The sequence below is a fragment of the Zalophus californianus genome, chromosome 5 (genome assembly GCF_009762305.2).
Source record: "Zalophus californianus isolate mZalCal1 chromosome 5, mZalCal1.pri.v2, whole genome shotgun sequence".
NCBI classification, from domain to species: domain Eukaryota; kingdom Metazoa; phylum Chordata; class Mammalia; order Carnivora; family Otariidae; genus Zalophus; species Zalophus californianus.
Window position 1 is genome coordinate 109,290,990 of NC_045599.1, and position 23,975 is coordinate 109,314,964.

General features: G+C 44.2%; 1 protein-coding gene across 4 annotated transcripts in view; it reads right to left on the bottom strand.

The window, feature by feature from the left end:
* GRIA1 (glutamate ionotropic receptor AMPA type subunit 1) overlaps nt 1–23,975 on the bottom strand; it is a 301,403-nt gene that overhangs the window by 80,761 nt on the left and 196,667 nt on the right. For all 4 annotated transcript variants that reach the window (XM_035727550.1, XM_035727549.1, XM_035727551.1 and 1 more), the window contains exons 9-11: nt 15,652–15,762; nt 14,737–14,943; nt 8,413–8,783 (exon numbers count right to left, since the gene is read on the bottom strand). In XM_035727550.1, the coding sequence (XP_035583443.1) occupies nt 8,413–8,783; nt 14,737–14,943; nt 15,652–15,762 (689 nt within the window). The remainder of the gene's footprint in view (nt 1–8,412; nt 8,784–14,736; nt 14,944–15,651; nt 15,763–23,975) is intronic.

Below are 23,975 nucleotides of genomic sequence, written 5' to 3' on the forward strand. Positions count from 1 at the left end.
CTTCATAGACCAGGACTGAGTTTCCCCATGTGACACAGGTAGTTACTGACAGCCACAAATTTTCTCCATTAGATTGCTTTCTCTCCATTAAATGAAAAATAGGACATGCTTAGAAAGTGACATGTTAATTCAACAAGCATGTATTTGAATGTACAACACCTGGTGCCAGGTTTTGGATGAGTTGCAGAGATCAGTCTGCCAGTCTGTGTTTTGGTGAGGAACAGCCAGGGTACTCTAGTACAGGGCTGCAGGTGAAGGATGCCCTCAGAGATATGCATTGACAGTGGTGACAGCAACAGCAATGTCAACAGCTCTTACTGTCTGTGGGTCAGCCCTGTGCAGGGGAAGAGCCCTCCAGGCATCATGTCGCTTAATATCCTTTCGGTAGGTCATCTTCTTATCATTCTCATTTGCCAGAAGAAGAAACTGAGGTGCAGAGAAGCTATCTTCCCACACTTGCACAGCTGCTAGGATTCAATTGCAGCAACCCTGTCCCAGGCTTCAGGCATAACCATTACCGTGAAGCACAGATTCAGAAGAGTAATTGGGGTTGGGAAGCCTGTATTTGCAAAGGGGGAAGAGTTGAGCAGGAAAGATGGGAGCAGTCACTCCAACCAGAGGGGATGACAACGGCATGGGTAAAGAAAATGAAGCACAACTTGGTTTGGCTATAGCCTTGGCTGAACCTGAGAATCAGAGGGAGACACACCTTAGATGGGGGTCTGGAGACTTGGTAGGTACCATCTTGCTGCCATTTTGAAGATGGAGAAGCAAGACAGAGGAAGTGACTCACCCAGTGGGCTAATAGTAGACTGAGACTAAACTTCTTTCTAAGCTCCCTTACCACATCCTCCAGTCATGTGGGCCTGCCCCCTGTGACAACAGCTCCTCCCATTGCCTCCCTTGGGTAGGACTCCATCCTGCTTCTAGCAGGTACTGGGCTTCCTTATTTTAAGGCCTTCTTAAGCCATCAGAGACACACCAGGAGTATCATCACCTAGGTTTGTCATTTCTGTGTTAGTGTGCCTGATACCATTGATCTTCTGCTTGATACCTTGGGCTTAATTTGCCTCTTATCTTCCTTGAACATCCCTAGGGCAAAAGTATTCATTTGCACAGATGGATAGTGTGCCTAATTCATATTCAAAACCATCACTGGAGTATGAGCATACATTCCCCATCAATTTGATTAATGATGCTTTCATGTTTTCCCTATGTAAAATTCTGTACTTCTTTCCAGATGAACAATTGGGTCTTCTGGTCCAAGATGCTGCATTTCCAGAGAAATTTTAAGAAGAAACTTTCTTTTCTCTCCAGGAGAAATGGTTCTCTCCAGGAAAGGAGAGGTTCTCTCCAGGAAAATGTAGAACCTGGGAAGATATAGTCATGGGCAGGCCTTTTTGGTTATAGAGACATAGAGATCATCTTTCTTGTAGGGCAGCACCCATCCATGGCCTAGATTTTCTAAGGCATGTGAAAGATGAGAAAAACATAGTGATCATATTTTGGAACATATACTTGGGACCAAAAATGAAGGGAGGAGGGGGGAAATTCCTTTAAAAAGTACATAAATATAATATTCCAAGTATGGTCTAAATTAATTAAAGGTACAGTGGTACATTATACCCCTGCTCTTCTTCCAGGGGTATCCAACTGGTGGCCCACAAGCTGAACCTTGGCATGTTGCTGTTTCCTCTGCATAGAGTTCCCAGGGCAATGACTGTCCACACCTGAGTGGGGGCTGCCTTCTTTGGCTGACATGCACTTCTCCATTCACCACAGCCCCCAGCTGACACCCATTCTTGTGTTAATGAGCTTACAAGAATTGCCTCTGTGACTCCTGGCTAAGTCCCTCCCCTCCTTGTATGCCAGAACCTTCACCTATCAAATTGGGATGGGGGTGTTGATTACATTTTACAGGTGTTTTGCTTATTGCTTGCCTCCTCTCACTAGAAGGTAAGCTCTTAGGAGGGCAGGGAATTTTTTGTCTGCTTTGTTCAGTGATATGTCCTATAGCACTTTGAACCATATCTGTTGCATAACAGGTGCTAAATAAACATTTGATGAGTGAATAAATGGCTCTAAACATCCCTTTCAGCTCAGTGAAACACTTTCTAAACATTTGCCTATGGTGATTTTTGAAAGAAAAAACAAACTCTCCTTCAGTTAAGCTGCTCAAACCTTGGACTTTCAGAGCACTCTAGAGAGGGAGAGCATCATTTGACTTCCCTCTTCCTGATGGCCAGAATTGCTGGCTGAGATGCAGAAAATGATGCTTTTCATTTGCGTATCCAGTGAAGCCTTTATCCTCCTGTCACTGCATTCGTTTTAATACTTCCATGTGGCTTCTGGAGCTTCTGAAACTTCTGCTCTTGTGCTTCTCAATGGTCTGTGAAACTGCTGGGCATTGGAGCCTGGCTCTGGGTCTTGCCATCAGGTAGCAGAGGATTAAAGTTGAAAAGGAAGGCAATGAGCTGAAGTCCCAGGGATGGGGCCAATCCTGGACAGTCCCTACACAGATCACACCAGACACATTTGCAGAAGCCCCTCACTGGGGCCAAAGGTGAGGGACAGATGATTTTGATGCAGGTGGTCCCCGTAGAAACCCCTATACCTAGTCTTAAGCAACAAAGCATCTATCCTACGCTTCTTGCATCATGATTGTCTACACATCCTTATGATATTGTTCCTTGAAGCAATGAATCTGTGTCCTAAATGAGGTTTATGTTTTCTAAAGGTGAACTATTTTATGATTTCAGGTAGCTTCTATCAACTTCCCTGAATTTCTACTCTCAGCACCCCTTCTTTCCTCCCACAGCACTTCAATGACACAAGATGAGCAAGAGGAGGAGGTTTGCATGACTGTCTCTGGGAGAGGAGGTGGGAGAACAGGCGGTGGACGGGGTGGATTTCTCATCACCTCTCAATGTCATTGCACACTGGTTGCTATGGAACTTTTGTGTGAATGCAAAGGTCAGACTGCCGTTGGTTATCAGTTTGGGATCTGCTCATTGGTTATCCTGTTCCCATGGTGAATCAGTTGCTTGGCCCAACAAGTAGATTAGCTGGTGGGGTGGGGGAGGTGTGTGCTATAGGGTTCTTGGAGATCGCCGAAGTGTCATCACTCCTCCAGTCGAGACTTCTCACTGAGACTAATTATCTTCACTAGGTGGAGATAATTATCATATATTCTGATACATTTTAAGATCAGGAATAAAGGACTTTTGAAAGCTGCAGTCATAATTTCCCATTTTCCTCTATTCCCCTAGGACCTCCCGAACTCCTCTTTTTCTACTTACTAAAGTCATCGGAACCCAGAAAAGTACTGACCCCGTGGATGAGCCAATGAGGAAGTGGGGGCTGTGGGAATTGAGAGGTGGAGAGGCTCACTCTTAGCTCACTTACAGACAGTGGGAGCCTTGGGTTGACACTGCATGGTTTGACACTGCATGGTAGGCGGCATTAGACTGGGCATCAACAGGCCACAGGGATTGTCTCGATCACCTCAGAGGAAATCGCTTTGCCCTCTTGGGCCTTGGTTTCTTCATGCGTAACATGAGATGGATAAACCAGATCATCTTAATGATCCCACCCAAAGCTAAAGGTCCCTGGAACTTTGGTTCCATGTTTTCCAAATGCTCCCCACCTCTTGGATCCATCATGGACTCTTCCCTCCCATCACTCTCACATATCCAGTACATGAGCACGTGCTGTCAGTTCTAATTTCAAAGTAGCCCACAAATCCATCCTCATGACCATTATAATTTCCATCACTGTAATTTCCCCTAGATGGCCATGAGATCCTCTTTCTCTGCTTCCATTCTTGACTATTCGCTGCCCAATTCATTTTCCTCATAGCTTCCCAGGGTGGTATTTTAGCATGTAAACCAATCCTTCCTTTGCTTAAAACTCTCCAATGTCTTCCCATTATATTTAAAGTAAAACTCTAAATCTATACTATGGTATGGGGCCGCACATAATCTGGACTCTGCCTATTTCTCTGATGTTGTCTCAAACCCCTGTTCTCATTCACTGCAAGCCATATACACTGCTCACCCCTTCCATCCTTGAAAGCAGCTAAGCTCTTTTCCCCCTGAGAGGCTTTGCACATGGCTATTCTGTCTCTCAGCTCTGTGCAAGCCTACCTCTTTCTTACCTATCAGCTCCTCAGAAAAACTGTCTCAGAACTCCTTAAGTCAGTCCCCTGTAATTCAACTTCCCTTATTATCTACTGCTACAGTAGGGTCATTTTATTTGTAGCACATCACAATTGCCTGTTTAATGTCTGTCTTACAGCACTATACTTGGCAGCTCCTTGAAGCAAATACTCCTAGCCTCATGCTCCTCATTGATATATCTTCATATTCTCAGCACCCTGCACCATGCCCTGCATAATGTGGACAATTAGCAATACCTGTTGAATAAGTGAATGAAACTAGCTACAAATAGGGGGAAAGGGTGCAGAAAAGAAAGTTGAAGGAACTAAAAATACATTTTGCCTGTGATGGTTTTGTCCCTCCTTTAGTTTATCTCTTCTCAAAATGTTCCTCTCTGTGGGAAAAGGCATCTAAATATCTATTAAAAATAGGTCATCAGATATAAGAAACAGGTCTATGAAGTCAATTCACAGATGGCATTTTAATCTCACCATCAGCCTAATGCAAAAAACTGTAATCTGTGATCACAGCTAAACTGAATTTTAACTTTGGAATGTTAAATAGCTTACACAAACCCAATTTCTCATATAAGTATTTTAAGGAGAGGTGGGAAGAGTCTTTAAAGCATTTCAGGTGCATTTACTGGCCTATATCATTGAATATGTTAATCATAGATTATTTATCCACCGTGTAAGTGCAGAAAACATTGACTTGAAGCCACTGTGGCCATTGCTGCTGGCTGATTCCTCCACAGCCATCCCCACCCTTCCCCTCTAGAGGCTAGCTAAGTTCTTGCCTTACTGGCCCTCCTTGCCACTATGAGTGATCATGCGCCACTGTTTCTGACTAAGGAGAGAGAAGCAGCCATCAGCTGCTGTGGTGGGGAGTACTCTGTTAAGCTTCTTCTTCTTCTTCTTTTTTTTTTTTTTTGAGCCAAAGAGCTAGAAATGGCAACCCTTCTTCCCCTTCTTGCTGCTTGAAACATGTACACGATATCTCGGTATAGCCATCCTGTGAATACGAGCAAATGCCAATACAATCCCAAAACAGCAGATCCTGGTTTCATTGAACATGAGCTACTGCCTGCTTCCACGCTTCTTATAATGTAAGAAAGACAACTCTTCATCTGTTCATATTCTTGTGGTCAGATTATTGTATTAATTGCAGGCAAGCACATTTAGCTACATTTTGTTGGCTTTGATTAATAGACATTAACATGAACTTTGAAGAGATGAAGAGATAAAGCTACTCGTGTGTGAGTGTAGATACATGTAATTCAGATGGAATCTAGTTTCTGAAAATCTAAATTAGTGAGGATTTATGCTATATTCTTTAAGTAAACAGCAAGAACAACTAACTGAAGCTCATTTGGAAGGATATTTGATATATACAAGCCCTTTAAATCTCTTCCCACCATAATCCCCAGATTGTCTGACACAGTGCTCTGCATGTCAGAGGCCCATGAAATTTGGCATGAGACAAGCAAAACAAAACCTTCTGTTGATGTTTGTAGTCTCTGGCTCTGATCACTGTCTAAGTGTCCTTGTCTTTTTTTGTATGGCCCTAGTGAGATGAAGTATATGCTTTTTCTCTTTAGTGTATATTTCCAGGATACATTGTGATGTTACTCTGGCTCTCAGAGGGTTTCTATAGGCCCCTAAGCTCTGGGATTGGCCAGGGTAGGACCTGATAAGGAAAAGTCCACCTCAAATAGATAAAACTTATTCTGGAAGGTTCACTCTTTTGTCTGTCAGTCCCTTTGATCCAAAATTTCAAATCCTTCTGCCCAGTTCCTGTGAGGAGGAGACTCAGGAATCCAGGTGTTGCTGGTCTTTGGAGTGAACCACTGGCTGTTTCTGCTTTGTCTCTGGACTTCCCAAGAAGGGAGAAGTTCAGTGGCTTTCAAATCCGGGAGTGCCTTTTCTTCTAGTGAAGTTGAGTGGAAGCCCAATATATAAAATCAATAAAATAATAAAAAATGGCATCCGTTTTATAGTGCTTCCTGGATATTATATTCTGGGTTCTATATGTATCATTCTATTTTAAACCTCCCAACAATACTTGAGGTGGGAACTATTCCATTCTACCAGTGAAAAAACAGGCAGAGAGTGGAGGTGTTCTATCAAAGATTGGGAGGAAGGAGGTTGGGTTGGATCCTGTTCAGTCTCCTCTTCACCTCTGTGTTGGTTCCTAAGATACTCTACTGGAACCCTCAGAAGGCCTGGAGACAAAGTTTGAACATCCTCCCGCAGTCAGAGGTCACAAACTCAAATACCCTCCCAGGGGCCAGCTGAGTAATAAGGGAATGAAGGTGGTTAGCTGGGGGCGTTGGTGCAGAGGGGGATAACGGATCAGCTGAGGAGGGCAGCTACCATGCGGCTGTGCACAACCATGACCAAATTCTGTGCAGATCAAATAAAAACAGGCCTGGCAGGGGATTCAGCTCCTGTGGGCCACTGACTTGAGACCTTGGGAGGAAGGGTGGGGAGTATGAAAACATACCCTGAGGTCAGACCGCACTCGGGTGAACCATCCATCAGGAGGTGAGATGCCCATGGAGGAAGGAAATAATGGAGAACAACAACCCCTGGGTCTTCTTAGACACGTGCATATTGTGATGGCCCTACGTTATACTGATGAGTTAAGAGTCATTTCTTTCCACTGTTTATCTAGTGGCCTGATTTATTTTTAAGCAAGTCCTTCCCCTGCTTGGTTCTATCTACTCTTCACCATGTGTTTGCCAGTATTGGCCAAGCATCCAGTCTCACACCTCCTCTCCCACGCACCCCACCCCCCAACTGTCTTCTTATTTAAAGAAAAACAAGATTATAATGGTGAACAATGAGACTACCTAAATTATACAGCAGCCAAAATGAATCCTGAGGGAAGCTCCTTAGGAAGAATTTTATTCCATTGCTACTTAGGAATATTGGTTCTCATTGACTCTCAAATGCAAAACAGACAGGTGGTAAAGATGCCTCCAGCACAGGTCCACGAGGCCTTAATATTTATGCAATGCCCCCAAAGGGTGACAGTGTGTGCAAATCTGTTCACGACAGCCAAGTTGTAAGTCATGACGCCCTGTGTGCTTTAGAAACTTGGTAGTCTACAAGGGACTGCCTAGCGGAAAAGGAGTTCATAGACAGTGAACAACCATAAAAAGAAAAGGAAATAGAGTGAGTGCTTGTGTGTCAGGTAAATTGGAGGGGATTTGTGGCATGAACATTCCAGAATGTAGTTGAAAGAACATTACACACAAAGACAGGAGGTCAATAAATGTGGGACTTGGTCCAGATTGGAAAATTTCAAGTTTTTTTCATGTCCCCTACTTTCCATCCTGCCTTCTTTTTTTTCTTTCTTAGCTTCAGAATCACTTTTTTTCCCAAAAGAAATAGTATTCACAATCTAACATATAAAACAGACAAAAACGGAACTACTCTGGTTCTGTGGGCGGGGGAAGGGGTTGCAACCTCACTGATTTGGGCACCCAAGTTCTCTCAGTTGGAGTATCTGAGGCACCTCTGGGAAACCCCAGTTTTAAAACACAAGAAACAAATTTACATCACCACTAGAACTAGATTACTTCTGAGGTCTGTCTCAGAACTAAGAAAAAGAGAACCTTTTCTCTTAAGATTGAGGAAACCGAGGTCTGGTAGGGCCAGGTGGCCTGCTCAGGGCCATACAGAGCACACTATAGCCAGTGCTGGGACCCACTCATAGTTCAGTGCTCCTTTCATCACTTAGAAGTAGTATAGGATGGTGGTCCGAATCTCAACTCACCTAGCTACTAGCCCGATAACCTTGGCAAGATTCAAAATTTATGTGGTTCCTCATTTATGAATGAAGATGCAACGAGGGTCTCACCTTATGCTTCTGTGAGGATTCAGTAAGATAATGCATGTATGGGACTCAAAACCTTGCTTCCCATCTGATAGGTGCTCACTAAATGTTAGTTGTACCATACTGTCCCTCACCCCTTCTCTGAACCTTTCAGCTACAGAACATCAGACTTGTGATTATGCCTGTTAATCCTGACAGAGCATATCAACCAGAGAGCAGACAGAGCTGGCTCAGACACAGGAGGCATCCAGATAATTGAGAGCATACACTGGACAGCTGACTGTAAAGCATAGTTGAAAAGCTGAATACAGTAAAGTCTGGAAATAATTCCTATCCCTTAACTTTCCAGTGTTTGCTTTTTTTCCCCCAAGAAAAATATAGCATTGAGCAAAGGGGTTGAGAAGAGCTGACTGACCTGGGAGAAATGTCACATCCTTGTTGCATGAATGCTCCCAGGGAGAACCACAGACTGTTGAATATCCCAAACTCATTGGACTGGTCACTGGTTGTCTGGTCCCGCCCTTCCTCAAACTCTTCACTGTGCCATTCATAGGGGCTGAAGCGGCTGACCAGGAAAAGGACGACACTCACTCCAATGTAGGCAAAGACAATGCACATCCAAATCTCATAAGCCAAAGGATCGAGGAAGGAGAAGACCCCAGGTTTGGACTTCTGTGGCTTTTTTATCATGATGGAGATCCCCAAACTCATAAATGGCTTGGAGAAATCTATCACCTCTTCCCGGACCAAGGTGATAGTTAAAGGAGCTACGGCCACATCGGCTCTCTGCAAAAAAAAAAAAAAAAAAAAAAAAAAAAGAAGAAGAAGAAAAAATGCAGTTGAGCTCAGCAGCTCTGTATTCTCTCGTTTCTCTCTCCACTGAATATTCTTTTGCACCTCAAAGGATGTGAGAGTTGAAAAGAACCTTAGAAGTCTAATCCCTCCTACTCTCTATAAGGTATTTCTGACAAATGAATGATCAGCTCACTATCTTACAGGAGGAATTATCCCATTGTTTGACAGCTCTAACTGTGAAGGCATCTTCCTCACATTACTGGAGGGGGACGTTGTGGTATCTGTTGCTTCTGCCTGCCCAGCCGCCGTACCTCCTTCCACCGCTGGAAGATCACGGCTGCCCCACTCCTGGTCCTTTCAGTTCAAATGGAGCTGATCACCTGGTTATGTGGTGAAGCACATGACCTGGGTTTGGCTATCAGTACTTCATTTCCCTGGTCAGAATGATTCATTCAAAAATGGCATAGGACCCGGGTGCCTGGGTGGCTCAGTCGGTTAAGCAGCTGCCTTTGTTTGGCTCAGGTCATGATCTCAGGGTCCTGGGATAGAGCGCCAGGGAGTCTGCCTCTCCCTCTCCCTCTACCCCTCCCCCTGCTCATGCATGCTCTCTCTCTCTCTCTCTCTCTCTCTCTCTCTCTCAAATAAATAAATAAATAAATAAATAAATAAATAAATAAATAAAATCTTAAAAAAATGGCATAGGACCCAAGTTGGTTTAATGAGCATTAGCCCTGAGAGTCAGCATGAGAGATGCAGAAACTGGTCCATAATATAATTTGGGCCATGCTAAATTCAGGGCTTACCCTGGACTCCTAGGAAAATGGGTTAATATATTCTGTTTGTCTCCAGGAACATAAACCAAATTTTCTGTTTGCCTAAGCCAGTTTGGATTGGGTTTCTTTTACCTGCAGCCAAGATATCCCTGGCTGATAAGGTGATAAAGGCAAATTTAACTCAATAAACACTTATTGGACACTTACTATGTGCAAGCCCTAGGCTGGAAGCTGTAGGTGGCCTACGGTCCCTACACTCAGGGCATTACAAATTAGTAGGAGAGGTTGGTATACATATCCACCCTCCCCAACCCCAGCCGCCCACACACAACTTCTCAGTCTACAAAGTAGGCTGGATATGTGCTATCCAAGAGATATAGAATGATATAGAAGAAAGACCAGGGAGACATTAATTTTGGCTGAGGAGATTAGGGGCTGCATCATAAAAGAGGTGACACATACATTTGGCACTGAAGGAGGGGTAGGATCTTGTTGCTCTGGCAACAGTACACATTCCAGAAGGAGGGAATCATGTGAGTGAAAGCCTTGCAGAGAGGAGGGAAAGAAAGGTGCGTCACAAGTATTTTTCAAGAAGACTCCTAAGAAACATAGTTAATTCACTTTTTAAAAATTCAAATCCAGCATGTAGATAAACATGAAAAGGTTGGAAGAAATGCTCATCCTTGGACATCCAGCATGTGGAATCACCAGCCTTGCTCTTTGGTCTTCCCTCCCTCTCTTTATTAACACAATAAAAATGAACTGTTCTGTTGGCCTGAGATCAAGAGATCCTGGAAACCCAAGAAGGTTCCATGGACAGGAGCCACAACACTCATTCTGGAAATGAGAGACACGTCTGTGCAAGTCTGTTCCAGGAGGATGGCTTTCTCTGGGGCCCTGGGGCATCAAAGGTAACTCTGGTTTCTCTCATGATGCTGCAGTGCAGTGCAGATGTGAAGCTGGTGACAGATGCTGTGCAGATGAGAGCCCCGCTCAGCTGCTGGCTGGTGTTGCATAGACAAGACTGCCTCCAGTTACTTTCATTGGCTGGGATTTGTGAGAAGGTGCTTTAGGTGGAATCAAAAGCCTGGCTTCAGAATGACTTAAATTCTCACCTAGAAAAAGAAACTTTCCATAAAGCAATGTAGAATCAGGTATGAATTTGATAGTAATTCTGTTCTTTTTCCTAATAACCATTGCATAAATCTTGATATATATATATATATACATACATATATATATTTTTTTTTCCCCCAAACACTTACAAGCTAGTGCAAGGGAGAAGATACCTACTCTTTCCTCCATAACCTAACATCTAAAGAAAGACAGAAAGGGAAGGGAGGAGAAAAATCATGGAAATAACTTAGAGGTACTACCACAAGTTATCCAAAAGGGAAGTGAATGAAGACCAGCTTTGAAAGTGGTAACAAGAATTGAATTGAATGGATTTGTTTGATGCCTCCTGACGTGAGTTAACAAAAGGAATTGCAGACTGGAAAAATCCTAGCAGCACATCATCTTAGTGCTTAGTTCATTCAGCGATTCCAGGATTTGTTTCATGGAACATGACTTCTGGAAGGATGTTAATAAGCACAACATGAAAATAAACATTGGAAAACACGAATTTAAACAGGTTACTTTGGGGCAAGACTTCTCAGAACCTTTAAAAGATCACTGTGCGCTGAGAATTTCCAAGAGACGTAAGTAGATGCAGTACTTCTAAAATTATCTGGCCATGGATCCTGAGCATCAGAAGAGACCCATGTGTGTAGGACACACACACAGTGGGAGATGCTACATTCAGTGACCTTACTTTATAGAGAAAAACCTCAGGTCCAGGGAGCAAAGGGGGTTTGTGCAAAGCTTCAGTGTTTTAGCTTGTTTGACATTGACTGAGAGGTCTGGAGAGTTGTTTCAAACACCTGAGGTTGTTCCTGGAGCTCTGCAGGATTGGTGAAAGGCAGAGCTCACTGGGAAAGCATACCCGCTGCTCTGCTCTGTGACTTGCTGACCACGTGGGCTGAAGTGAGACCGATGTCTTTTGGGATATCAAATTCCTCAAATTCCTCATTTAAAAAAAAAGAGGCATAATAATTTTTGCTTTACCTATTTGATAGGATGGTTTTGTGAGGATCAAAGGAATTCAAATATGTGAGAATACTGTGAAGTGTAAGCATTTCAGAGAAACTTAAAATTATTTACTTAAACTGACTTCTTAGGACAGTGGCTCTCCAAGTTGAGCATACATCAGAATCACCTGGGGGACTTTTTAAAAACACAGGTGGCAGAGTTTCTGGATCTGAGAGTGATACCTGAGAGTTTGCATTTCTAATAAGTTCCCCAGTGATGCTAATGTTCCTGGTCCAGACGTCACACTTTGAGAACCACTGACCTAGGAGCGCCCCAGACAAAATATGTGATGTCTGGAAATAATCCTGGGGAGAGAGTAAACAGTTTTGATGCTGTAGGTAAAAGCAACATGCGATGAAAACCATAAGGGATCATAAGGGACAGAGATCAACTCTGAGCCATGCACTGTGCAGGTAAACTCCCCACCCCAGCCCTGGGATAAGACATTCACCTTCCCCGTTTTTCAGGGGTTGAGTGACCTGTAGGAGTCGTGTAGCCAGCAGGCAGAGTTGGAACTCAAATCTAGGTGTCTGTCTGCAAAACTCACTCGATTTCTGCTTCGCCAAGACAGAGGACAGGCAGAGAAGTCACCCGCGAATCGAGCCCAGAGCCATACCCATGCAAGAAGCAGAAACTCCATTTGCAGCGTGTGGTGTCAGAGAACGCAGACGCTATTGCTATTCTCATTCCCAGTTAACAGTGGCCTTACAGTCCAGTGCTCAGATGGTATGGTTTCTATAGAGGCAGTAGGACCCAGCGTGCAGCTGAAAGCAAGGCTACATGTCACAGCTCTGCTTTTACTAGCTGTCCTTGGCCAAATGACCCACCCCCCACTGGGGCTCTGTGTCCTTATCTATAAAATGTGGAAAAGTAATTATATATATCTTATGGGGTTGTGAGGAGTATGCAAAATAACGTGGGTACAGCATTTAGCGTGGCACCTAGCACATACTTCCTGTAGTAAGGCTACTACTACCATTTTTGATAAGAACAAGAGGGAGCAAAAGGAAGATGGGAAACCTTGATTGGCTTAGCTGTTTAAAAGCACAGAAAGAATAAATTTAGAGGCCTCCGAGTGAGTTTTGTCCAACCTTCTAGTTGTTTGTGGCTGATAGATGCTTCCTTAATCTCCTCTATTCTTCCTCAAGGAGACAGAAAAAGAAAGCCAGACCAAAAATCAAGGGCGAGTACTGAACTGGGCCCATCATGGAGTCTTCAGAATATAGTTTATACTGTGCAGAAAGATAGGCCCAATGGAGGGGAGAGGATGGATGGGGAAGGACGGGCCCTGGGGCATCAAAGGTAACTCTGGTTTCTTACGGATGAGTCAGTGGCCCATCACTGACTGTTGGCTACTGCGGAGCTTGACATCGGGAGGGTAGTACCATTGTTCTGCCTGAATCACAGGCCTTTTGCTAAGGGAACTGCGTTCCATGGGATGAGGGTGAAGATGAATGCTAGTGGAGGTTCCCATGGAAACCAGCCTCCAGATGCAGCGTTAACCATCTAGGTCTCTGTCATCAGTGGAGCTTCCCAAGGTGAGAGAAAGTAGAGGGAGGAGAAAGGGTAGAAACACATCCCCTCCCTCCCCAACTCATTAAGCATCTTACCAGGTCATCTCAAAAGCCACTTTCCTGTGGAAGATTTTGCCTATCTCACCTCTCCTTTGAATTCCCTTTGTGTGGCTCTCAAGGTCATCCTGACTCCTGTTTGTCCTGATAGGGGATGATGAGATTTAACCTAAATGGTTGCTTCATCCTGACTGGAAACTCAACATCAACCTGGTACTCAGCATGCGCTTCTGTTCAGAGACCCAGCTTGCAGCCTTCAATTTCTGCACGATTTCCTGCAAGTGGTGGCTGACTTCTTATGTTGCCTTTTGTTGTTCTCTGCTCAAGTATCTTCATCATATCCCAGTGCCCGCTGAATCAATCCACTCTTCCCCATGTCATTTCTTACTCAAACGTAGCCCTGACTACTCAGTCTGAGCTCTGTGCACAAGTAACCAGTGTTTTCTCACTCTTTCTTACTTCCATCCCGAGAAACTCCTGGGCTGCCCTTCTCTCTATTTGAACATGGCCACTTTTCAGGTTCCATACCCCTCGAGGGCTAGCCAAACTCATGTTAGCCTCTTGCCTGATCCATGAACTATGCTATCTTTTACTATCCTCTCTCATTGTATTTTCTATCCTATAAAATGTTAAGATCCTTGGGGACAGGGACCAGATCTTTTACTTCTTGGTGATTCCTTAAATACTTAAGGCAATTCAGGCATTCAGTGGCTTCTCAAAACTGCTTCAACTTATTGAAGATTTTATAGCAATTGTGCACGGTGTTATTTCAAATGTAGTGAGTGACATAAATACAGAGAGATCTACTCCTATTACACAGATAACTATTATACAAGGTGGGGTTAGCCATAATAGAAGAAACTAAATCCTGCAGGGGAAGGCAAGAGCACTTAGAAAGGAGGGTTTATACCTATTATGCGGGGGAAGGAAATGACACCTTGGAAAAAGCAATATTTGATACAGATTTTGGAGGAGGGACAGGACTTTGGGGGTGCTGAATAGAAGGAAGCACTCTACAGAACAGAATGACTTGGGGTAGTTTGGCAAAAGTGGAAGATACAAGAGGGAGTACTGGGGTGAGTGACTAGAAAGTTGGGTTGGATCCAGGATGCATCTAACCCCAGTGAAGAAATTTACATGGCAGGGCCATAAATGACTTTGAGCAGGGAAGGGGCAACTTAGCAGTCTGCCTTGGGAAAACTGGATCTGAAGCTCAGGGATCACCTGTGTTAGATGATCATCAACCGAAGTCACAAGAGTGAGCTGAGTTTGGCTGAGCAAGCTGGGACCGGGAACCTTGAGCAAAGAATGTCTTAAGATAATGGATTTTGAACCTCTCATCTTTTTGGCAGCAACAATACTAAGTTAAGGGGTCCAACAGTATCTGTGGGCAGGGCCAGCCAACCACCAAATGACTTTCTGTCAAATCCTGTCTCTGCCCTCCAATTCCCCACCCCGTGGAGAACTTACTCCATAGACCAGCTCTCCCACCATGCCGTTCCAAGCCTTGGTGTCAGGGTCACGGGCTCCATATTTTCCATCGCTGACAATCTCAAGACGGTAGGAGTAGCCCACATGCTTGGCAATCTCTGCTGCCAGCTCTACACAGTAGCCCTCGTAGCGGTCATTGCCCTCAAACTGGTTGGCATTCTTCTTGAGCATCACATAAGGATCTTCCTGGTGGAGAAATGGGGGGAGAGAGAACGTGGGTTGTGGGTCCACGCAGAGGCTTTGGCCTGGCAGAGGAGGATTTCACCAACATTGGTTAACTTTGGAGAAGTCGAAGTCCCTAAGTCTATGTCCTGCATTTCTGCTCCCTCTATTACAAGACTTCTTGGGTTAAGGAAGCAAACTCTTAAAATAAGAATATTTCATCACTGAGATGTAGGGCTCAGCTTTTTAAATTATGTTCTAGGGGCTCTTGTACTTTTTGGAGGTACCTCTAGGCGCACTATGCTGGGAAAGTAGATCCTGAACAGTCTCCAGCTTTCTCGTGGTCAATCACTGAGAATGGGCAGCAGCTCCACTTAAAGTGGATATAAAGCACCTAGAGTTATGGGCTTTAGGAAACTTTCTTTGAAAATGGCTTCTACTGAGGGAATGTAAAGTCTGAGAACCACCCTAATTCAGTCTCACCATTATGTTTTATATATGGGGAAACTGTGGCTCGAAGGAGGGAGTAAGTGACTTACCCAAGGATACAAAGTGAAATCATGGCAGAGCCAGACTGAAAACAGCATCTCTGACTTCTACCTTTTTCCACTCCCTCTTTCTACCTATGGGACAGTTTTGACAAGAAGAGTGACCACGTTTTGCTCTGGGGAAAACCTCTGTGCTGGTTTAGCTTGCATCCCAGATAACCTTGATGAAGGACTGAGTACTCACTAGGATTGTAGTGACGATGTATGTCCTATTCTGGACACTTGAATTGTCTCCTCCGGCTTGAGCATCGGTGGCTGCAGGGACAAACTTATCATCTTCATTCCAGTAACCAATCTGTTAAGGAGAGGAACGTGGTGACATCAGATGAGCCAGGTTCCTCAGGACTGGCCTACTGTGGACCACCCAGCCAACACCAGACCAAAAAGCAAGGGCCTCAGCATCACACCATATAATACTGGACACACCAGGCTCTAAAGTATTGGTAGATAAAAACAAGGAGAGGTAAAAATGCTCTCCAGGTCCTCCCAGCCCCACCCTTACGAACATCCTCCCCATGACGGGCTGAGCCTGGAAATTGCCCCCTTTGAGCGGGGCGGGCTTAACTGTTAAAGCAGCTGAACTATTTTGTACAATGCAAGCCAGGGCTGTGGAAATTGAATTCCCTGCAGTTGTTTACAGCTCAAAGCCCTTTTTCCTCCCTGCCTATTAACCCTTCTTTTCCTGAGCTCATTCTGAATGGTAGTTGGAAACATACATTTTAAAAATTATATTCCTTTTGCTTTCTTTTTAGATTAACTGTATTTTTCCATCTAGATTTAACTTCCTAGGTGATGGTTATTTTTATCATTTATATCTCTTATTTCTAATTATAAACTATTATAATACTGAGGATATATTAGTGCCTAAAAATACTGGCTGAAAACATTATTATTATTATTTTTTTAATCAGTAGGTTATTTATACTGGCTCATTTTCCAAGGTCTTTCAGCAAATATTTATTGGGTCCCTCTTGTGTGCAAGGCTCTGAGCTAAAACACTGGGAGTATTGTGTGGCGGGTTGAGAGAGATACAAAAGTCTAAGAGGTAGTCCTTGCTCCTGAGAAGTCCCCCAGCCTATTTGGAAAGAGATGATACATGCAACACACGAGATCATGAAGGATGGACAGGTTGGGCCCAAGCCTTTCAGGCTGGAGAGAACCTTGAACATGTGTCAAGATGTGAAGGCTGGACTCTGCCTAGATCCGTAAGTTCAATGGCTCCTGGGTAGAAGATAGGGTTAGCCCAACAGGGCAGCGGGCATGTGGGTCTGGGTAGCAGATGGATTTGAATTCCAGGCTAAACAGTACAGACTTTATCCTGAAGGCAACAGGGAGTCATGGATGGTTTGGGAAGAGCAGAATGGTGTGACTAATACATATATACACACAAATACACACTTCTGTCTCTGTCTCTATTTATCCTTAGACAGCTGTGTTTTGTTCTTTGGTCATTCTGCTGCCTGTAGATGTAGGGTAAGGGAAAGAGAACTGGAAGTGCATATGCAGAGGGATGAGCAGACCTCCCACACGCCAGAACTCAGCTCAGGCTCCCAGAGTTGAGGCACGGGCCAGTGGTCAACTCAAATAGCACTGTCACCTTGATATTTTTCCCTGTTCCCTCGGTTGGAAAGAAGCAGTTCTCTCTGCGATCTCACTGCCATTAACAATGATGATAATTGCCAACACTGATTATGTTCTTGCTACGTCAGATGCTGAGTGTTTTAAAGTTTCTGTGCCATTTCATTTGGCTTAAGGGAGTTTGTAACTTGCCCAAGGTGATGCAGCTGGAGAGTGGCTATGCTGTTCTTGCTACCAGGGGACTTGGCTCTGGGTTGGGAATCATCTTAGTTAACAGTTAGTGAGTGCTTCCTGGGTTTTAGGCACTCTCCTAAGTGTTTTTTATGTTTTAACTTCTTCCATCCTCACAAAAACCTATGAAGTGGATACTTAATTATCATTCCCATTTTAAATGTGAAGAAATGGAGATGTGGAGAGTCACGGAGCCAGGATCTGAGCCAGGAAGACTTGACTGCAGGGCCATTCCCTACGGTGCTCCAGGAAGCTGCCTGCCCACCCTTAGTGCCCCGAGTAGGTCTCCACTGGGGATCCCCTATAGTCTGGCTGTTTGTATGTCAGTCCCCATCTCTCCACAGTGCTGTGGGCTCCTGGTAGACAAAGCCAGAGGTCCCCACTGGCCCTGTAGTCTGGCTGTTTGTATGTCCATCCCCATCTCTCCACGGTGCTGTGGGCTCCTGGTGGACAAAGCCAGAGGCCTGTTCATTCTAGAATGCCTTTCTTAGCACAGCATATTCTTTCACAGAGAAGCAGCTCAGGAAATGTTTGTTAAGAGAAATGTGTACCTCCAACATGGAGACAGTAGACCCTGTTGGTGCTGAGACAGCTCAGAGGCCTGTCTCTCGGGACACTGGGTCAAGATCTACCTTCAGTGCAGGCACATGCACAATGTTGCCTGTGTGAGGCACTTTCAGTCAGCACTGAAGGAGACATTTCTTTTGTATGACACAAGCACCAGCAACAGATTTCCAGAATGTCAGAGCTGAAAGAGGCATGAAGAATCATTTCTTCCACCCCCTTCCTTTTTTTTTTTTTTTTTAAATTATAGTGCATTGTTTGTTTCAGGGGTACAGGTCTGTGATTCATCAGTCTTACACAATTCACAGCACTCACCGTAGCACATACCCTCCCCAATGTCTATCACCCAGCCACCCCGTCCCTCCCACCCCCCTCCACTCCAGCAACCCTCAGTTTGTTTCCTGAGATTAAGAGTCTCTGATGCCAACCCCTTCCTTTTATAGAGAGGGACCATGGGACTTGTGCAAAACCAGGATGCAGGCTTGCCTCCCTCATTTTGCTAGGCCAGTGCTCCCTGGAACCCTGGGGCATCTGTGGGGACCTTTCCCCACTTTCATGGGAGGTGGGTGAAGGGTCAGGAAGTGGGCGGGGAGAGCTCTGGGTTCCTCATCCCTCTTTCAAAACAGTCAGCTCTGCTTTTTAGTTCTTTCACATATTGGGATTCCCTTTAACAAGGAGCCCTCTGGCTGAAAATGTTTAAAACCACTATTGTAGTATATCACTATGCGAGTTTTTAAAATTTTCGAAAGTACTTTCACAACATTTAACTCTAGCTCTTTGCGAAATGCAAATAGCTCAGACAGGCTTGGGATTATTTTCTCTGTTTTACAGATGGGATAATAGAAGCTTGGGGAAATCAAATGATTTAACTTTTTTTTTTAAATTTTATTATGTTATGTTAGTCACCATACAATACATCAGTTTTTGATGTAGTGATTTAACTTGTACGGATTATATAGCAGATTAGTGGCAGGGCAGAGAAGCCAGGGCATCAGCCTCAAAGGTTAGATTATTTAATATAATCAAAACAAACTTGGGAGAGGGGCTGGCAAATGTCATTTTTCCCCCTTTTCCCCCCACAGATGATGCTAAGGGGTTTTCATTCCCTTTTCCTTTCTCCTCCTTTTCCTTCCTCTCACCTTCCCTCCCCTCCCCTCCCTTCCTCTCCCCTCTACACCCCTTCCCTTTCTTTCTTCTTTCTTCTTCTTTCTTCACAATTAGCCGAAGGTTTAGCTGCTCCTACTCACACCATCAGTATAGAGCAAGTTGCCTCTTTTGACAGGCAACTAATTTCTCTAAAATCTGCAGTGTATTATTAGGTATTATTTTTTAAAGTGGGGGCTTGATAGTCAAGACATTAATCTCTGGCATAGAAAGACATGGTTTAAGAGATAGACTCTCCTAATTACTAATGTTAGGGCCAGTTACCTGACCTCAATGGGCCCTAATTCCTGTTCTGTAGAACAGATACATCAAAAGTGTCTGAGTATCTGATGCAGAGTATCTGTCTCTCGGGGCTGCTGAGGCTTAAATGAGTTAATGCATGTACAACAATGAGCATAGTGTGTGGCTTATATTAAGTTGTCAGTAAACTAAAAAATGATTTCAGTTGGATATTGCCTAGTTGAAGGCTAACAAGTTTCTGTGGTATGAGACATTTCAGGATCAATTTACTTTTGAAATTGTCAATCTCCAAAAGAAGTATATATTATAGAGCAGTTCTTAAATTCATTTGGCAAAGTAACCCTCTTTACATGTAGAATGTTCTAGGGTAAATGCTCCCCAAACCATAAAACATTGCTCTAAAATCCCAAGTTATTTTGATAAAGGGGGGGGGCAGCAAGATAAATCTGTGTAGACCAGATTCATATGGCTTAGAAAGAGACTTTAATTTTTTTTTTAAATCATAGGGTTTTTTTTTTTAAGATTTTTATTTATTTATTTGTCAGAGAGAGAGAGAGCACAAGCAGGGGGAACAGCAGAGGGAGAGGGAGAAGCAGGCTCCTCACTGAGCAAGGAGCCCGATGCAGGACTCGATCCCAGGATCCTGGGATCATGACCTGAGCCGAAGGCAGACACTTAACAACTGAGCCACCCAGGTGCCCCGAGACTTCAGTGGTCCTTCAAAGCTAGTATCATGGCACTAGTGTTAAGTTGGGATCTATAAAAATGATTGTATAGCTTGGCTTATATAGTTTCTTTGATATCAAAAGCTAGAGGAATAGTTAAATGTTGTAAACAAGTAGTTTATTTTATGTAGGGAAATAAAACAATATTGCCAGTCAGAAGAGTGGGGTGATGCCAAAACCCGGCTTTCACCTCGCATAAGCTAAAAGGCTGAGAAATCTGGTTCCACCGTTCAATGAAAAGAAAGTTGGCAAAGATTTTTGAAGAGACACTGCACGTCAGAGATGAGAGCAAATTTCCCTTTCTTAGAGAAATGGGTTGGATTATTATACAGCACTTTGATTCTCTACTGAGGATATGCAAGATCTTTGATTCCATCTGAAAGAAAATCAGAGCTAGTGGTTGGGTAAAGAATGGGGCCCACTATTCAGGAGGGGATTTAAACAATTCTAACACTGAGAGGTCTTCTCCTGGGGCCAGTTCTAATTTTTGATCTCCTGTTTCCATCTACCTCTAAAGATTCTTTGAATGTAGGAAATGAGTCTAGATGTTAGATCAGATTTTTTCTTTTTTTTTGAGTGAATGAAGTCTAAGAAGAGATGATTATAGAAGAGTAAATTCCATTGATCTACCTTGCATAGCTAGCAAGTCAGATTTGTACATTTGTATCCCTAGGCTGCCTCTATAGCCACAGTCCGGGACCTCCAAAAATGAGACCCGTTATAATATATTTTTAAAAAGTAAGTTGCCTTTTGTGGCCAAGACAACTAAATGACCAGCAAGGATTCTTGCTCTCTTTCCCTAGCATAGAGGTGTTGCTGGGAAGTGGCTCCCTAGCCAGCAGTTATAATTCCCAGCCTGCCTGGCATCTAGGTGGGCCAGGTGACTGGGTTCTGGCCAGTGGGATACAGCAGAAGTCATGCACATGTCTCCTAGCCTGACTCCCCCAAATCTCCGGGGCAGGTTCTTCCTCATCTGTTAGCCAGATGTTGACAGCCAGAGAGATGCAAGCAGAGAGTGGAGTCTCTGTAAGCCTGAGTCTCAACCGGGGCCCTCAGCCCCAAAACTGGCCACCAGGTGAATAAGAATTAAACATCTATTGCATTAAACGGCTAAGAATTCAGAGTTTATCTGTCACAGCACCTAGGGTTATCTTAACTAACGCACTTAAAGGATTTGAACTTAATACATTTATGTAGGACTTTGAATTCTGCTTTAAGATTTACTTCAAAGTTGCCAGCATTTTTTTTTTTCATATTTGCTGGCAGATCTATGGAAATATGAGCCAGAATAGCAGGCACTCTGGTTGCCCAGCAACATCCAATCAACTGCCCACTCATTTAATAAACAACCACTTATTTGCATGTGCTTACTACATGTCAATATATTGCAGGCCCTGAGGAGATAATAAATAACACAACTATGGTCCTTGCTTTTAGAGAGCTGATATTTTAGTGGCAGGGAGTTAGAGAAGAGGGGAAGAAAGACAGTATATATCCAGACCAGCGGTCAGCAAACTTCATCTGTAAAGAAGCAGACAGTGAATGTTTCAGGCTTTGTGGGTCACACAGCCTCTGTTGGAACTCAGTGGTGACAGGTCAGGAGGCTCCTGAACGCGTCCAGGCAGGTGGAGGTGGCCTGGGCTCTGGGGTGTATTTCCTGGGTGGAAATATCGAGAGGTGGTTGGGTTGAAGCGATGTCTTAGAGGATTCGGCATGTCCAAAGTTGGGTTGCCAGGATTTATAGAAAAATTTCCAAAGATCCTATGGAATGGAGGGCTGTGAATTCTTTTTTTTTTAAATTAATTTTTTTTAAAAATTTTATTATGTTGTGTTAGTCACCATACATTACATCATTAGTTTTTGATGTAGTGTTCCATGATTCATTGTGCATAACACCCAGTGCTCCATTCAGTACGTGCCCTCCTTAATACCCATCACCAGGCTAACCCATCCCCCCACCCCCTCCCCTCTAGAACCCTCGGTTTGTTTTTCAGGGTCCATAGTCTCTCATGGTTCGTCTCCCCCTCCGATTTCCCCCCCTTCATTTTTCTCTTCCTACTATCTTCTTTTTTTTTTAAACATATAATATATTATTTGTTTCAGAGGTACAGGTGTGAATTCTTTAGATTACTTTTGACATCAGCAGGACTTTGTGTCACTTTAGTTTGCTTTCCTGCCCAGGCTGTCCTCTGCAGTTACACAGAGGGGCAGAACCAGGGAAAAGCAACTTGGGGAGGGCAGGGCAGGGGAACTCAAGTCAAGTTGCAATGAGAAGCACATGCCTGCAGTCAGGTGGGAAGATAGCTACAGGACCCATGATGGTGGTAAATATGGTCAAGGTCACAGTGCTGCTCCCGTGATGAAACAAGGTCACAGTGCTGCCCCCGTGATGAAACAAGGTCACAGTGCTTCTCCCGTGATGAAAGGAGGACTTTCCTTACACTTCTCCCTTGGCAGACACTTACCAGAATTTGTGATCTTACCTGAATTTGACCACATATTTTAGATCTCGGACAGAGATCTCTATCTGAATCAGTACCCACTGGTGAACAAGATTTCCTGAGAATTCAGCTTTAGCAGAGTCAGTGACAATTCTGGTATCTGGAGCCGCTAAATGTATGATGGATGGATGCTCGGAAGTGTGCACATTTCAGTGGGATGTCAGACTGGACCCAGATACCTAGAGGGTATGTTGGCAAATCAGTGCCAAGGATATAGGCCAGAAGATCAGGAGAGTGTCCCTGAGGCCCCAAATCAAGAAGTAGCAGCTCCTCTTTATTACATATATCAGGTAAGGCCATGTAATGTTCACCAAAACGAGCACAAGTAGGTCACTCTCGAATCTAAGAAATTACTTTGCTAGGAGGCTGATTGAGTAAAAGGCCTGAAGCCACAGATCGGGGGGAATTGATTTTCTCAAAGTCAGATTCCCTATAAACAAAGGATGCTTGAGCCCACAGTCTAAGCAAGAATTTAGTCATTGTAAAGTAAGTTGAAAACGGCCTCTGGATCTGAAAAATAAAGCGCAGCCATTTGCTCATGGATTTTAAGGTTACTCTGTTCTTTCTGTTTGGTGATTTATCCATTCCATGGGCTTGTATGGCCTGATTCACTCAAACTCAAGGCTGACAAAAAAGAAAAATCCCTGTGGCCTAAAGAAGGGGGTTGAAACAAAGAAAATGTGCTACACATCTACTCCATGGCAGGTGCTACTTTCTGAATCCCTCACTGCAAGCAGTGGGGACAGGAGGCACTGTTGCCTGTAATTCCAACAGCAACCCTGTGAAGGTCAGAATCTTACCCCCTTTTGGAAGAGATGATGTGACTGAGGTCCAGTGAGGCAAAATAACTTGTTCTAGGTCATGTGCCTAGTGAAGAGCAGAGCAGAGACTCAAGTCCTGGCCTGTGTGCCTCCAAAGCCCAAGCTCATAACCATTCTGCCAGTGTTTCTCACCTAACCATCTAGAGTGCCATGAGCCTCCTGGCTTGGGGAGCAGGCTTTTTAAAGGTGCACATTCCTGAGCCTCATCTCCGTGCTCTAAAAACAGAGTGTCCAGCTGTTGGGACCCAGGAATCTATACTTTTTAACAAGGCTTCCAGGTAGTTCTTCTATTTCCTGCAGTTTGAGAACCGCTGATCTTGCCACGGTGCCTCCCCTCCTGAGAATTCTTCTTCTTTTTATTTTTTTTTTTAAGATTTTACTTATTTATTTGACAGAGAGAGACACAGCGAGAGAGAGAGCACAAGCAGGGGGAGTGGGAGAGAGAGAAGCAGGCTTCCCACCGAGCAGGGAGCCCGATGTGGGGCTCGATTCCAGGACCCTGGGACCATGACCTGAGCTGAAGGCAGACGCCTAACAACTGAGCCACCCAGGCGCCCCCTGAGGAGAATTCTTGATGAAGTGCAAGTCTTGAGGAGATGAGGGGGCTCCCCACAGTCTCTGATGAGGTTTAGGGTCAACACAAAATGCTGAGACCCCTGCTCCCAGGAGGAGTGATTGGGGAAG